This window comes from Biomphalaria glabrata, chromosome 8, assembly GCF_947242115.1.
Source record: "Biomphalaria glabrata chromosome 8, xgBioGlab47.1, whole genome shotgun sequence".
NCBI lineage: Eukaryota > Metazoa > Mollusca > Gastropoda > Planorbidae > Biomphalaria > Biomphalaria glabrata.
The window spans coordinates 9,813,404-9,830,120 of NC_074718.1; the positions used below are offsets into that span (position 1 = coordinate 9,813,404).

The window sequence follows — 16,717 nt, forward strand, 5'->3', positions numbered from 1 at the left end:
AAAAGTTTGAAAGTAAAATTTGAGTGTAATGTATTAAATCCTTAAAGCACCCCTCCCCCCCACACACACACACTCACACACATACACAAACCCACACAAATACACCGTGAATTATAAGCGTGAACCTTTTTGTGCCACGCCTTTTGAACGTGCCAAGGTTGATTTCCGGTTCATTCCAAACACGTGGTGAACAAGGCCACGAGCAGACACATAGCTCTTCGTTACACAAGGACATCTATGTCCTACATAAAACTTGTGTCCTACATATGGCTGAACCCCCAACCAGGAAGAGTATTTATCTGTAGTCCAAGATATACGCTTGAAATGTCGTTAAAACTGAAGTCATCATTAATTGATTTGTAGATCTTGGTGCTAAAGGAATTCTATCTCTCTCTCTCTCTCACTCTTTCTCTCTCTCTGTCTCTCTCTCTTACTTTCTCTTTCTATCTGTATCATCCCCCTCTCTACAACTCCTCTTACTCCCCCCCTCCTCCCTGTCTTTTTCCCCCGAACTGTCCTTGAAAACAGAAAGAAATCCCTCCCAGATTGTAGATAGTTTACGCTAAGCAAAGAAAATTTGAGAGAAATGTCTTTGTTTTTACATCTTTTCAAACTAGATCTAGTTCTTTGCAGAAATCTACTTTACAATATTGGCATTTACAAATCCTTACTTATCCACTTTAAAACCCTTTCCGCTTTCTATAAATCCGATAATGTTATTTAACACATTTGAATGCTTCCAAAACAAAATGCAATACTAGTATAATGCTTTTTATTTCAAATGTAATTTTATTGCATTATAAGTGCAATATACGGCATTTTTTACTTGTTATATATTTTGTGAATGCGTGAGTATAATATTTTGGTGGTATGGAAAATTTGACTACAGTAACACGCTTAGAAAAACTAATAAACAGAGAGAGACTTCAAGTTAGAAGATTTAAAAGTAAAGCAGCAATACTATATAAAGCACACAGATAAAAAAAAACAACAACACAACCTTCAACATACTAATAAAGAAACAAAAGATAAAGGCGCATATTCCATATACTGGTAGACCAATCTACATATCTAGGTAGTATAGTGTCAAATGACTCCTCACTTTCAAGGGAAATTGATAACCGTCTGGCCAGGGCTATTAGCGCTTTTGGACGCCTTCAGGTGAGAGTCTGAATCAATGTCTACCAGGCGGTGGTTCTCTCAACCCTCTCAACCCTTCTATATGGCTCTGAGACATGGACACTATATAAAAAACAACTAAGACTTCTTGAGAGCTTTCACCAAAGATGCTTGCGCTCCATCATGGGCATACGGTGGCAGGACCGCACTACAAACAGCGATGTCCTTGCGAAAGCCTGTATGGACAGTATAGAGGAACTTCTTATGGTCCGACAACTACGCTGGGCAGTGCACGTATCCCGTATGGGAGACGAACGTATGCCAAAGGCAGTCTTTTTTGGTGAGCTAAAAGGTGGTCGACATAACAGAGGCGCCCAACGGAAACGCTTCAAAGATTAGCTTCGGCGTCAACTTTCCTTGGCTGACATAGAAGAGAGCACCTAGCTGCATGAGCATCAGAACGAGACAGCTGGAGGTCACTCACGAAGGCCACGGGATACACATTTGAGACCAAAAGAAAATCTGCTTCCGAGGACAAACGCAGACGACGAAAAGAAAATCTAAATCGACCACCTGCGGACAATGGTTATGCTTGCCAGGTATGTGGCAAAATATGCAGGTCTCAGCTGGGGCTGCGCAGCCACTGGAAATACTGTATTCCTCATTAATCTTCAGACTCGAAGACAAGCCTTATTATACTGGAACTAGTTTCTACAATTGCTTAATCTTCCACCGAGCAAGGTGAAGGTTGCCTGAATCAGCAAGGAAAACCAATGGCTTAGCAGAGTTTAAGTCGCTAATCAACATACACTATTAAATTAGCACATTATTAGTTTTTTTTTTAAGCAAATAAGGTACGAAGATAAGACCCTATGTTTAATTTAAAATCTGGTTTTATAAAATGTTCAACGCAAAAGCAAAGTGAATATTCTGTAGATGATGGACGAAACAAAACAATTCAACCCTGTTATATTTTATTCTTGTTAATCACAATTCAGACATAGAGTAACAAATAAACAATGGATTGTAATTAATACAGGTTTGGCTTTAACATAAATAATACATCTGGCTTAGAGAGCATATAACTGAGAGAAACAAAGAAAGATTGGGTCAAGGAAATAGTAGAGGAAGAAGGAGAAGAAGAAGATGAAGAGAGAGAGAGAGAGAGAGACAGAGTGAGAGTGAGAGAGAGAAAGAGAGAGAGAGTGAGAGAGAGAGAGTGAGAGAGAGAGAGAGATAAACAGGGTGAGACAACTTTGTAAAGAGGGGGGGGGGAGAGTGATGGCCCGTTAAAAGAAGAGAGTAAAGGAATGAACGAAAGGAGGAGCTAGAAATAATGAATGAAAAATGACGAGGAGTGACCGAGGGAATGAGTGAAAGGGAAACGAGAACAAAATTATAATTTCAAAATGGAATTTTATTAACAGTTCCTCCTATCAGCTTGCAACTTCAAGGGGTTAGAAAAAGTATGTGAACACTAGACGCTTATTTCGGAAACGGCTCCTAGAAATCATGGGACGTAATCGCCTTTATGAATCTGTTTCGAATTTCTTCATTTGTGGTGCAGCCTTTGTTGGTCAAAATCTAGATTTGATGAGAACTCTTCATCAGAAAAAGTTAAAATGTTTGTTTTTCTCAACGTTTTGCATTCAGTCTAATTACACTGTAAAGTTAAGCTCCCCTTTCAGACCTTATGCTCTATAGAGCAGATGATGTAAAGGTCATCTGTCTGTGGCCTACGGTTAACGAGGGTGTCATGTGGACAGCACAACGACCAACCACCTTTACTTTTTCCCCAACTAATAACCCATTAAACTCAGAGGCGCCCAAAGATCACGAAATTAAAAATCCCAGTTTTCACCAGGATTCGAACCCGGGACCCCCGGTTCGGACGCCAACCGCTTTAGCGCTCAACCACCACGCCTCCTTATTCCACTGTGATTCGATATATTTATGCCAAAATGTGGACCAACGACAGCATTCCCCGCTTCGCTCCAGGTCCCTACTACAACCTTCAAGCAGCACAAAAGTTGGCCTCTTAGTTTCCCAAACATTCAGACTCTTCACAATCCCTGATATACTTTTCTTCTCTCCATTCTAGTGTCTTTCTGTTTACGTTCAACAGTGCGCTAGTGCGCACCTCAAGCACTGGTGCAAGGCAGGGTTACAACAATACAATACCTAAACTGGTTATAAAAATCTCTAACTAACACAAAGGTTTGTTTTGTAAAGTAGTTATTACAAGTTAAATGTTGTTGTTTTTTCAACCCTAACCTAAGTACCATATAATTTAATGTTTAAATCTAGATTTAGTAATTGAACATCGAAAATAAGAGCGTTCTTCGTCTCATAATTATTATTTTGCAATTTTTAGATACATAATCTAGACAGGTCTAAGTAATCAATCTATTTAAGATGTATGTAAAATGATTAAAATCAACAAACTTAAATTATTTCGATCTAGGATTTTCGAAACATTAACTCAATGGAAACTAACAGGAAATGGCTTTATTTCATAGGTTTGCGCGAATATATAGTTCTGTGATTAATGGTATTGCATTATTTCTAAACTTTGAAAACTAAAGATCATTACTTTTCTAAGACAGAAAAGATGGATTTTCCTAGATTCGGGGCGACTTCCCTTACAGCTTAAAAAACGAATTACGTACATAACAATATATATATATAGGTCTGTGATCTGATCATTATTGGATAAGAATGTGTTTCCGTTTTCCAGTCTAGGTATAATATATATAGGTCTGGGGTTAGAACTTTTTAATAATTATTTAGTGCATTGGCGTAGAGAATCTATCATTTCAGGAGAAGACACTGTTGTCTATTTTATTTATGTGGATTTATGTAATATTTTTAATTTTATTCATATATTAGTAACCTAATAAAAGGGCACTATTTTGAACTAACTTTATAAGCAAGAGTCTGAGAAACAAAAGACACATACCATACCGCTGGCCACAAGGATTCCAATGACACACAGAAAGAATAGATCAATTATGCACTAAGGGCTTTCAATTAGGCAGAGAGAAACTGGAAAAAGGGAAGAAAATAAAAAGGAAAAACAAATTCTAAAGAGAGCGTGTGTCACACAAACTCGTGGGAGGCTCTGCAGGGTAGTCGTTATACGGTAGAGTCCCTACTGTGGACCGAATGGAGTCCGAATGTTTCATAAAGACGGGATAGCGGAAATGAGTTGAATACAGAGAAAAAAAAATTAACAGTTATGTATTATTTGCTTGATAATATAATAGAGAAGCGGAAAATACCCTTTTTTGAAAAAAAAAAATATATTAAGCGTAGTTGTATCAATAAGCTTGGATCAGTCATGTAATTAAATTTTTAATAGATCTAGACAAACAATAAAAAGCATTTATATAAATAAAAAAAGTGGGGGAGGGGTGGAGAAAGACCAGAATTCCAACTCATGGCTCAAGCCATCTCAAGCCAACACGGTAACCGCACTGCCAGTGGAGAGCTTATGAACATAGAAGATTGTTTAGTTATTTATTGTTTCTATAGTCTCGTCCTTTTTTTCAGGTTGTGTTCACTAAGACTCAGGCGACGACCTATAAAGGGGACTAATTCAGTTTATACCACCACTTCAGCCATCTACAAATTTTTTCCCCAGTTTGAGATACCAAACAAAATAAATAATTACCAATAGCTAATTAACTAATTCGTTAATTATTTTTTTTATTGAGACTTGTGTTGTCAGGAAAAAAAAATTGTGCAAAATTTCAGCTTGTTCCGAGATGGGTGTGGCAGAAATAACGTGTACACCCTTTTTACGGTTCTTAGTTTGTGAGTTTGTGTACAAACACGGTCTCTCTTTGTAATCTTGTTCAAGAAAAGTGAAAATGGCCTGAATTTTCTGCATTGCTTTCCAAGCAGATGACTTATAGGTGTACCCTTCGGGGTTCTTAGTTTTTGAGTTTGTGTACAAACACGGTCTCTCTTTGTAATCTTGTTCAAGAAAAGTGAAAATGGCCTGAATTTTCTGCATTGCTTTCCAAGCAGATGACTTATAGGTGTACCCTTCGGGGTTCTTAGTTTTTGAGTTTGTGTACAAACACGGTCTCTCTTTGTAATCTTGTTCAAGAAAAGTGAAAATGGCCTGAATTTTCTGCATTGCTTTCCAAGCAGATGACTTATAGATGTACCCTTCGGGGTTCTTAGTTTTTGAGTTTGTGTACAAACACGGTCTCTCTTTGTAATCTTGTTCAAGAAAAGTGAAAATGGCTCGTGTTTTTTTTCAGCACTGCACTTACTGCTTCATTAGTAGACAACGAAACATTGTCCTCTACAAACGTCCTTGGGTGTTGAAAATATTGACGTGTAGTTTTAAAAGCTTTAGTTCAATACATGATAGGCTGATAACTTGTACAGGGACGCTGGTAATTTGTTCTCTTGCCAGGGATGTCCGAAAAAATCTAGACATCCTGGTTAGCAAAGTGCTAACTTTTTGATACTCTACTGTAGTGTCAACGTTTAGGGACTCTACTGTAGTGACAGATTTTCTGAGACTCTACTGTACTTTCAACTTTTTGAGGCTCTACTGTAAAGCAACTTTTTTGAGACTATTAGAGTGACACCTTTTTGAGACTTTACTGTAGTGTCAACTTTTCTGAAACTTCACTGAAGTGTCAACTTTTTTGAGACTCTACTAGAGTGTCAACTTTTTTTTTAGACTCTACTGTAGTGTCAACTTTTTTGAGACTCTACTACAGTGTCACCTTTTTGTGACTCTATTGTAGTGTCAACTTTTTTGAGACTCTACTAGAGTGTCACCTTTTTGTGACTCTATTGTAGTGTCAGATGTTTTGAGACTCTACTAGAGTGTCAATTTTTTTTAGACTCTACTGTAGTGTCAACTTTTTTGAGACTCTACTAGAGTGTTAACTTTTTGAGATTCTACTGCAGTGTCAACTTTTTGAGACTCTTCTGTAGTATCAACTTTTTAAAGACTCTACTAGAGTGTCAACATTTTGAGATTTTACTGTAGTGTCAACGTTTTTGAGACTCTACTAGAGTGTCAACATTTAGAGACTCTACTGTAGTGTCAGATTTTTTGGAGACTCTACTGTAGTGTCAGATTTTTTGGAGACTCTACTGTAGTGTCAGATTTTTTGGAGACTCTACTGTAGTGTCAGATTTTTTGGAGACTCTACTGTGGTGTCAGATTTTTTGGGACTCTACTGTAGTGTCAGATTTTTAGAGACTCTACTGTAGTGTCAGATTTTTAGAGACTCTACTGTAGTGTCAGATTTTTAGAGACTCTACTGTAGTGTCAGATTTTTAGAGACTCTACTGTAGTGTCAGATTTTTAGAGACTCTACTGTAGTGTCAGATTTTTAGAGACTCTACTGTAGTGTCAGATTTTTAGAGACTCTACTGTAGTGTCAACGTTTTGGGTCTCTACTGCCTTGTAGTTTGTTTCAACGACCGATATATGTGTTTACCAAGGAGACAAACTCAAGTGTGTGTGTATGTATTTTGTTCGTGTCTGGAGCGACGTGGCAACCAGTCTATTAGTGAGTTTCCTACAATTGAACCTCGCTCTGACAACGAGACGTGAGTTGACCTCAGTACAGAAGCTGAACATTTCCCGTAGGAATATTTCTTTTTTCTAATTATTTGTACGTTTCTCCTATTATCTGAATAAGGACCAAATAGTACAGCCAATGAAATGACACATTTACAAGGTTTATATGTGTTCAAAGACATACACAATGTACATGGGTGAAAATAATCTAGACACTGGAAGAATAGATTCAAAGTAATATAAACATTAATTAATCATACAATTCTCAAACGTCGTCGCTTGATGTCGAAATGAGCCATAGCAGAAGTAGGACTTTGTTAGAGTGAGACCATTAGTTATAGAAGGCCTCAAAAGTGACCAGCAATGTCGCAACCTGTCGGCAGCTTAGACCAGTAGATCGTTGCCACATGGTACAGAAATTTGAAACCCCCCTGGGCCCCCTCTTGAGGGGGACCCCAAATGAGTGTTCGAATATTTTTTTTTTACATTCAATATTAAATATTATCTCATGTCATGATGTCGAATGTCTAATGCAGCCCCCCCCCCTCAATCAAAGAGGTCAACACCCCCGGTCCCCCAATTGATGGCAAATTCCTAGCTACGCCACTGTGTGTATATGTGTATATGTGTATGTGTGTGTGTGTGTGTAGAGGGAGAGAGGAGGGAAGGTGGTAAGTTTAAATGTTTAAAAGCTACAACATAGTCATTATTTTCATACATTTCGTTATTCACCTCACGCACACACAAACACACAGACAGTCGTTACCCACCCTTTTAGTCCTGGCGCCGATCCTGAGCTCACTGGACGCCATATAAACATCCTCTGTCATGGGTGGACCTTGAGCTTAGTAATCCAGCCAGCATCGGTTCTAACCAGCTAGATGCACAATGTTAGGCCTACACTCTGTTGCCAGCATCCTTAGTTTGAATCTCACTTCACTGCACCACATAGATTTAAAAGTAGGACATTTACTTTCGAAGATAACTTGAACATTGTAGATAGACTACATAGCTCTATTATCCAGTTGTATTAGGAAATGATAACAGAACAAAGGATATTATTTCGATAGTTCCAGTTTGTCGTAATGCTCATGTATAAGGAACGGATGTCATGAAACGCGCAGAAAATAAAACGAATTATCCAATCAATTCAGAATGCCCGAAGATCGTCTGCAAGAAAACATTCGTTTATTTCTTTCGTTAAAAATAGATCTACAGTTACATAAAAAAAAATTTGGAAATAATAGGAAATAATTCTAGACCTACAATGAAAGGAATGTTTGCAAATCAAACAGGAACATCAAACTAAAGTTATATTTAATCTTCGTTAGACCAATAATAGAATATGCATCCTCTATTTGGGATTACATAAAAACTAGAAGTGACACAAAATAGGCCTGTATGTTTTATAATAAAGGAATATTTTCAGTTGACTAGAGTAGCACCATTAGTAAAATCCCTAAACTTAGAGATACTGCAGGACCAACGACTAAAATGTAAAGTAACAATAATACATAAAACACTGAACCATAACTTAAATGCTCAGAAATATGGCTTTCTGGTCTAGCGGTTTGCGCGCTGAACTGTCATTCGAACCTGTTGATTATCTTCAACTCTGAAGGAACATCCGACACATGTAAAAATTCTACAAATACAAAAAACAACAACAACATCAACAAAAGAAACCAAAAGATAAAGTCACTTTTGGTAGCCAACACAACGACCAACCGCCTTTACTTTTCCCCAACTAATGTCAGGTACCACCAGAGGTGGGTTGACTCAAAGGCGCCTAAGATGACGAAATTCAAACACGGGACCCATTGGTTAGGAAGCCAAGTGCTTATCTACACAGCCGCCGCACCTCCAGCTTTACAAGATAGTAAAGCAAAGCTCCTCTTTCCCTAAATAGCTACACATTTTCAACATTTATTCGATATAGCTACAAATTCAAACGTATATTCGATATAGCTACAAATTCAAACATATATTCGATATAGCTACAAATTCAAACATATATTCGATATAGCTACAAATTCAAAAATATATTCGATATAGCTACAAATTCAAAAATATATTCGATATAGCTACACATTTTCAACATATATTCGATATAGCTACAAATTCAAACATATATTCGATATAGCTACAAATTCAAACATATATTCGATATAGCTACAAATTCAAACATATATTCGATATAGCTACAAATTCAAACATATATTCAATATAGCTACAAATTCAAACATATATTCGATATAGCTACAAATTCAAACATATATTCGATATAGCTACAAATTCAAACATATATTCGATATAGCTACAAATTCAAACATATATTCGATATAGCTACAAATTCAAACATATATTCGATATAGCTACAAATTCAAACATATATTCGATATAGCTACAAATTCAAACATATATTCGATATAGTTACAAATTCAAACATATATTCAATATAGCTACAAATTCAAACATATATTCGATATAGCTACAAATTCAAACATATATTCGATATAGCTACAAATTCAAACATATATTCGATATAGCTACAAATTCAAACATATATTCGATATAGCTACAAATTCAAACATATATTCGATATAGCTACAAATTCAAACATATATTCGATATAGCTACAAATTCAAACATATATTCGATATAGCTACAAATTCAAACATATATTCGATATAGCTACAAATTCAAACATATATTCGATATAGCTACAAATTCAAACATATATTCGATATAGCTACAAATTCAAACATATATTCGATATAGCTACAAATTCAAACATATATTCGATATAGCTACAAATTCAAACATATATTCGATATAGCTACAAATTCAAACATGTATTCGAGATATCTACATACGTAAACGCATATTGAAGATAGACAGTAGCAGGAGGCTACCATGACCAAAAACTTCTATCAACTTCAAAGATTGTGTTGTGGTAATCATGTCGTCTGCTCTTTTAGCTTTAGCTACGTTATTCACAGTTGCATCGAATGTATGACCTAGGTGAAGGTCAGAGAGGGGTACAATCCAGGAATCTGATTCCTGGGAGTAATGCGAACTGTCCCAAGAGAGCGGACGGTAGTGTCCGATGAATGTCCAGTATGAGAGTGGAAAAAGAGGACGCAGAGGAGGCGGTTGGGGTGGTGGAGCTTTATATCAAGTCACAATGTTTAGTTTATTTTTTTACAGTTTCTAGTGAGATTGTATCACCACTGGGGGGCGGGTGGAGAGTCGAGGGAAGAGATAGAGAGGTAGAGAGAGATAAACAGAGAGAGAGATGTGGACAGAGAGAACAAGAGATAGTAACAGAGAGATTGATAGAGAGAGAGAGAGAGAGATAGAGAGAGATGGACAGAACGAAAAACAGATAGTAAAAGAGAGATTGATATATATATATATATATATATATATATATATATATATATAGAGAGAGAGAGAGAGAGAAATGGAGAGAGAGAGAGAGAGAGAGAGAAAGGTAGAGAGAGAAAGATAGAGACAGAGATTAAGATATATATATATATATATATATATATATATATAAAGAGAGAGAGAGAGAGAGAGAGATGGAGAGAGAGAGAGATGGAGAGAGAGAGAGAGGGGGAGAGAAAGGAAGAGAGAGAAACATAGAGACAGAGATTAAGATACTTAAAGACGAAGGAGATAGAGAGAGAGAGAGAAAGGGAGAGAGAGAGAGAGAGATTAATTTATAAAGAGTTACGTATATTATATACATGTTAAGGGTGTTAAGCCCACAATTTGCTGCCACTTCCTACAATTTAACCTTATATACAGTTATATATATATATAAAGTTAAGCCTACAATTAAGAAGCTAATCCTTATATCTAAACGTTAATCCTAATATATGCACGAGATCCCCATATACTTTAAGCAAACTCTTTTTTTTTTTTATTTAACCCTGGCTTTCGTTTGACTGCATTCGGTGTGACACGAGTGTGAGCACACAACGTCCAGGAGTCAACAAGGTCCCCCACTGAATATCTCTCACACGCGCACCTACCCACTCGCCCACACACCTACTCACTTTCAAGATGCAGGACACATATGGAGGCAGCTCATCGATCCAGACAATTTGCGTCCAACTTAAATCTCAACGACCATTCGGACGGAGCCAGGAAAGGAAGTCGTTTTAGAGTTAGCAGTTGGGGCTGATTGCTCATAATGCAAGCCTGGTGAAATGAAAGTCAAACCGGAACAACAAATTCTATGTATTTAAAAATCGTAACGATTAGATTTGTAAATTTATATTTTTTTTTCTATTTCATGAAGAATCGATTTTTTAAAATGCATTCTTAAAAAAGTAATTTCTGGAAATTATTCCCTTTTTATCTATAAATAAACATTATCTTTACATATTATATTAATTGCCTTAATTAAAAAAAAAAACAACTCTTATCTGTTGATGGGGTTGGGGGGGGGCTGTGGCTGAGTGGCTAAGCGCTTGGCTTCCGAGCCTGTGGTTCAGGGTTTGAATCCGGGTAAGAGTTTTTTATATTTTTAGGGTGCCCCTGAGTCCACCCAATTCTAATGACTTTAGTTGACGGTTGGTCGTTGTCCTAACCACATGACAACCTGCTCGTTAACCGTTGGCCAAAGAAACAGATGACCTTAACATCATCTGCACAAATTGTAAACACAAAATAAATATAGATAAAATGTAAGACTGATATATGAATACAAAGGAAATTGATAAGAAAAAAGCTTTGGGCGCTTTAAAAACAAAAGAAGGAAAAAATTTAGACAGCGAAGAACACATTGAAAAAGGTTTTAAATGGAGAAGTTCCATTAGGTCAAGGACAATATGTGAAAACGTCACCATAGACAAGGTCAAGGGTGCTATATTAAAATATCACTGAGACCAACTACGTTATGACAGTTACTTTATGTTAAAAGCATGACAGTTTCTCTCTTTTATTCTGCAGAGTTAACTAATGAACACAAATTATCACTGTATTTATAACATATGGAGCCGCGGTGGCTGAGAGAGGAAGCGAGTGGCTTCCAAACCAGGCGTCCAGGGTTCGAATCCTGGTGAAGACTGGGATTTTTAATTTCGGGATCCTTGGGCGCCTCCGAGTCCACCCAGCTCTAATGGGTACCTGACATTAGTTGGACAAAATTAAAGGCGGCTGGCCGTTGTGCTGGCCACATGACACCCTCGTTAACCGTAGTCCACATAAACAGATGACCTTTACATCATCTCCCCTATAGACCACAAGGTCTGAAAGGGGAACTTTACTTTTTTTTTTTAATTTATAGAGCATAGCTTATTATATTTGCATTCGGCACACCGAAATAAAAACAACAAACAGACAATATAGAAACCAGTTTTGTCAAATCAGTTCACATTATAAAAAGCAAGAGTAGAGACTGCACTAAATAGCACAGGAAACGTTTTTATTCACTTTAACTCCATAGCAAATCAACCTACGAAAATGTAACGCTGTTTAGCTAGTCTGTTAAAAAAAAACTACCGCCTGAAAACCAAATTTATAACCGAAAAAAAAAATAAAATTTTTAGCCACCAACATCGGATGAATGTAAATAGAGACGAAATATCATTGTTTACAAATCATTAGTAGGCTACCACCTTCACCAACAAAAGAGCCCCCCCCCCCCTCCGCCTCCCCGAAAATAAAAGTGTAGCAAATGTTACTAGTCAAACATCCCGGTCTTCTCGAGACCGTTAGAGAACGAATATTTGTTTTATATCCTTATAATTATTTCAACAGTTCGTCCACTGACGCCTTTGTTCAAATACGAAGGAAAAGTTCACAATACGCGGACGTATTTCTAACAATGTTGACAAAAGTATAAGTCGCTAAATGACGACTTTAATCAGTCGTCTAAAACAGATCATAAAGAACTTGTGAACAGGAGGAACGAACTTTAAACACTGTCTATAGTAGACCAATTTTTTTGTTTACATCCAAATGAAAAAAAAGAAGTCCATTGTCGTAACTAATCTACACACCAAAGAAATTAATTTGCATGTATCCTGGAAACTTTTGAATAGGATGTCTCTTTAAATGTTGTTTTGTTAACAGAGGCTGTGCGTTGATCTTAAGACAATATATTTTTAACTACCATGTTTTTGGCTAAACAAGAATCACAAATACCAAAACACTACTCTCTCTCTTTCCCTCTCTTTCTCCAATCAATAAAGTCCGCACAGAACACAGAAAATCACAATATATAGATCTAGATATATTACGATAAATGTGTCTGGTCCTTGGTGACTATAGGAGAGGGGGGCGGCTAGAGCCGAGACTTATTTCTGCACATTTTTCCCTACCGGCCCGTTGGACAGCACGGGGAATCTAAGGGGAAGCAACACAGCCGAATATCGAACCCGCTTGAACTGGTTACTTGAAACTTTAGATAATCTATTCTCTTCTCTCCCTCCTCGATAGCCTCCCTCCTGCCTCTTAAATCCCCCCCCCCTTTCGTTCCAAGATTCTTCACTTGTCCAGAGTGCCCCCATCCCTTTCAATTCGTAAAACATGTTTTTTTTTACCAAACAGATTTGAGGCAGAGAAAATTGAATTGTTGGATAGAGATCAACACTGGCCGAGTATATCTGGTGGATACAGAATGAATCTATCTATCTATCTATCTATCTATCTATCTATCTATCTATCTATCTATCTATCTATCTATCTATCTATCTATCTATCTATCTATCTATCTATCTATCTATCTATCTATCTATCTATCTATCTATCTATCTATCTCTATCTATCTGTGTGTTTATCTTTCTGTCTGTCTGTCAAAAAATCAATTAAACAGCAGGACCGATATATAAAAATACTGTGTTCTGATAAAATTACAAATGAAAGCATAGTATTTACATAATGAATTATCGTAACTAGCTAACGCAAAAAAAAAGTATAACGACATGGGTGATTTACTTTGTCAGTTGAGTCGTACATAGTGGAGATTTCATTATAAACTGACCAGTGTGAAGGACACTAAACTGTACTTTTTACGCTGCCAACCAAATAAAAAAAAAAAAGCTTAAATAGAAAGTGTTATAGTTCGTCCATCGTGGTTCGATGATGACCACTTTGTCATCCAGGGGGTTGAGGGCTTTGCAAATAGAAAGTGTTATTTTGTTATTGAATGCACTAGTCTATACTTTTAGAATCCATAACTATATCCAATATTTAGACCGCTTTACAAGAGATTAGAGACGGAATCAGTTCAGGGATCGGACCCCAAGACAACCTGCTAACTCTATGGTCTTATCACAAGGTTCCCAGGAAGCTTGCAAAAGCCTTCCTTCAGTGAACTGTACCAGGAAAAAGAATTAGAAGCAGACATAGAAAGCGATGGGAAGTCAACATAAAAAAAAAAAATGGACGGGCCTGTTTTTGAAAGAGATTCTGTCAAGGCAAAAGTCAGAGACGAATGGATTGTATTTAATTTATTTTTAGCTTTATTTTCAGATTTGCCAACCAGGCAGTGGTGTTATGCTTATGCCACCGCCAAACACTCAATACTCTTTCAGTTGTGCGCATGAATTGAGTCTTTGAAAGACGAATGCTCAAAATTTAAATTTGGGATCATCTAAGAGATGCATGACTGCATGACTAAATGCATGATGTGTAGGACGTAATCATCGTCTTTTTTTGAAGTAACGTCTGTATTATATAAGATAAGATAAGACCAAATTCCACACTTTAAAATGATTGATAATATCCCATTTTTTTAAGACCCTAAGCTACGGCCTGTGTTTGGGTTATCGTGATAAATATACGAATTGTACTACTGGTCTCCACTGCCTACAGGTTACGACGTTGCATGTCTGTGTCCAAGCATTCTATGACGAGTGGTCTCGGCTGAGCGCCAGGAGTTACAATTCCGTCACACACATCTCACATTTGTTTTTTGGGGTGGGGGCAGGATTATGGAGTGTGTGTGTTTATATGGTGATGGTGGGGAAAGTAACGATTAGGTTGGAGGCTAAATAGAAGGGTGAATGATGCAATCAGGGCCGGCTCTAGGTAATTGGAGGTCCTAGGCGGAGTGACTAGAGTGGCCCTAAATGAAATAGAAAATAAAGCTAAAAAAAAAAAAGTTAAGACCGAAAACACGCTATGACTTATAAACCATCCTGTATCTATATCTAAATCAACAAATATGATATAACGCTAATAGCTCGAATGTGCTTCATGGACGATTCATGATCACCAGACTAGAAATAACGTTTCGACATTTCACCAAAAAGAAGAAACAAAGGTCTTCTGACATATGTAGTCTAACAAGTAGATCTAAACATTCACGAATAATCATTTCAATCATGGTAGAGACTTGGAGCTAGGCTAGTAAGCATAGAGCCATAGAATTCTAAGATAAGATAAGATAAGATACTTTTTTTGATCCAATCAAATGGAAATTCAGTTTGACTACAATTGACAACCTCAGCGTAACTACTGTACAAAAACAATATGGATGAAAAATTCGAACAACATTCACTCACGAAACACATACACATTCACAACCAGCGCTTCATGAGTTTGACTTCTATGTACTTCTCGATGACGACAGCTGATCTTGTAACACTCTGACCGATAAATGAGTTTTTAAATCTTTCTGTTTTAGTCCTAATGGAAAGGAGACGACCATTTCATTCAGATCTTATGTAACAGTGGTTTAATGGGTGCAGGTTGTCTTTAAGAAGCGTGAGTGTTTTGGAAATGCATCTTTCTTGAAAAAGCTCTTCAAGAGATGGTAGCTGTATTTGGGTGATATACGATGTTTTTTCAATTAGTCTATTAAGTCTATGTCTTTGTGCCAGTGAAGTATTACCATACCAGCAGGTGATGGCAAAGTTAATTAGACTGCTGATAGTTGCTGTGTAGAAAAGTTTGATTATTGTTTTGTTTATGTTAAATATTCTTAGCTTTCTGAGATATAAGAGTCGCTGGTGAATTTTCTTGTATATGTTTTGACAGTGTTCATTTCATTTTAGTTTGTTTTTGATAGTTTGAGAATCAATGTTTCGCAATATTTCTCTAAAAGAAATGTGCGAGTCTCTCAACAATCTGAGGCCTATGCCTCAAACGGGTCCTAATGCAAGATTAGCTGCATTTTTGAAAATGATCTTAGGTAGGTCAGACGACTCCAGAATGACATGTGCAAGATATGCTGCAGTTTTGAAAATGGTCTTCGGTAGGACAGACGACTCCAGAATGACATGTTTTTGTAGTGAGTTCAATTTATTCAGAGTACAATTTTATACAATTACTTAAGTCTATCACATTCATATCATTTTAGCACAAGTTACATTACTTTATTTTGTAATTAAAGTTCTATTTAGTTAGGGTAGGAGGGTTACTTAAATTTATTTTTTATACATAAATTTCGTGCATTACACATTGAATCAGGTCGCTTTTTTATTAGTTTCGGAAACATATGGGAGTTGGTTATTGAGTATATATATATATATTATGAGTTGTCTATATGTTATTGGTAGACAAGGAGCAGCTCTAATTCCTACAGATGTACATACGTCCAGACAAGCTTTAAAATACGCATGTATACATTTATAGAACATAATTTGTTCACTTGCCTATATCAAAAGTCAAGAGAGAGAAAGAGAGAGATGGAGGGAGACAAAGAGGTGCCAGGAGAGAAAATGTGATAGAAGAGAGAAGAAATAATAGCAAAGAGAAAGAGAGAAAACAATAAGAAAACGAAATGGGAGTTTAGCAAGAGCGAGAGAGAGAAAGTGAGAACATGGGAAGAGATAAACATAAAGAGAGAGAGAGAGAGAGAGAGAAAGAGAAAAAGAGAGAAAGAGAAAGAAAGAGAGAGAAAGAGAGAGAAAGAGCGAGAAAGAGAGAGAAAGAGCGAGAAAGAGAGAGAAAGAGAGAGAAAGAGAGAGAAAGAGGGAGGAAGAATGAGAAAGAGATAAAGAAAGAGAAAGAAAAAGGGAGAAAGAGAGAGAAAGAGCGAGAAAGAGAGAGAAAGAGAGAGAAAGAGGGAGGAAGAATGAG

General features: G+C 36.8%; 1 protein-coding gene across 3 annotated transcripts in view; it reads right to left on the minus strand.

Moving 5' to 3' along the window:
* The window catches only part of LOC106074320 (cyclic nucleotide-gated olfactory channel-like), a 196,046-nt gene that overhangs the window by 61,300 nt on the left and 118,029 nt on the right, over positions 1-16,717 (minus strand). Inside the window, exon 1 of one of the 3 annotated variants that reach the window (XM_056039141.1) lies at positions 7,447-7,858. The exons of the other annotated variants lie outside the window; for them this stretch is intronic. Coding sequence (XP_055895116.1) covers positions 7,447-7,506 — 60 coding nt within the window. The 5' untranslated portion in view covers positions 7,507-7,858. Of the gene's footprint in view, positions 1-7,446; positions 7,859-16,717 lie in introns of those variants that run through there. 3 annotated transcript variants of the gene reach the window in all.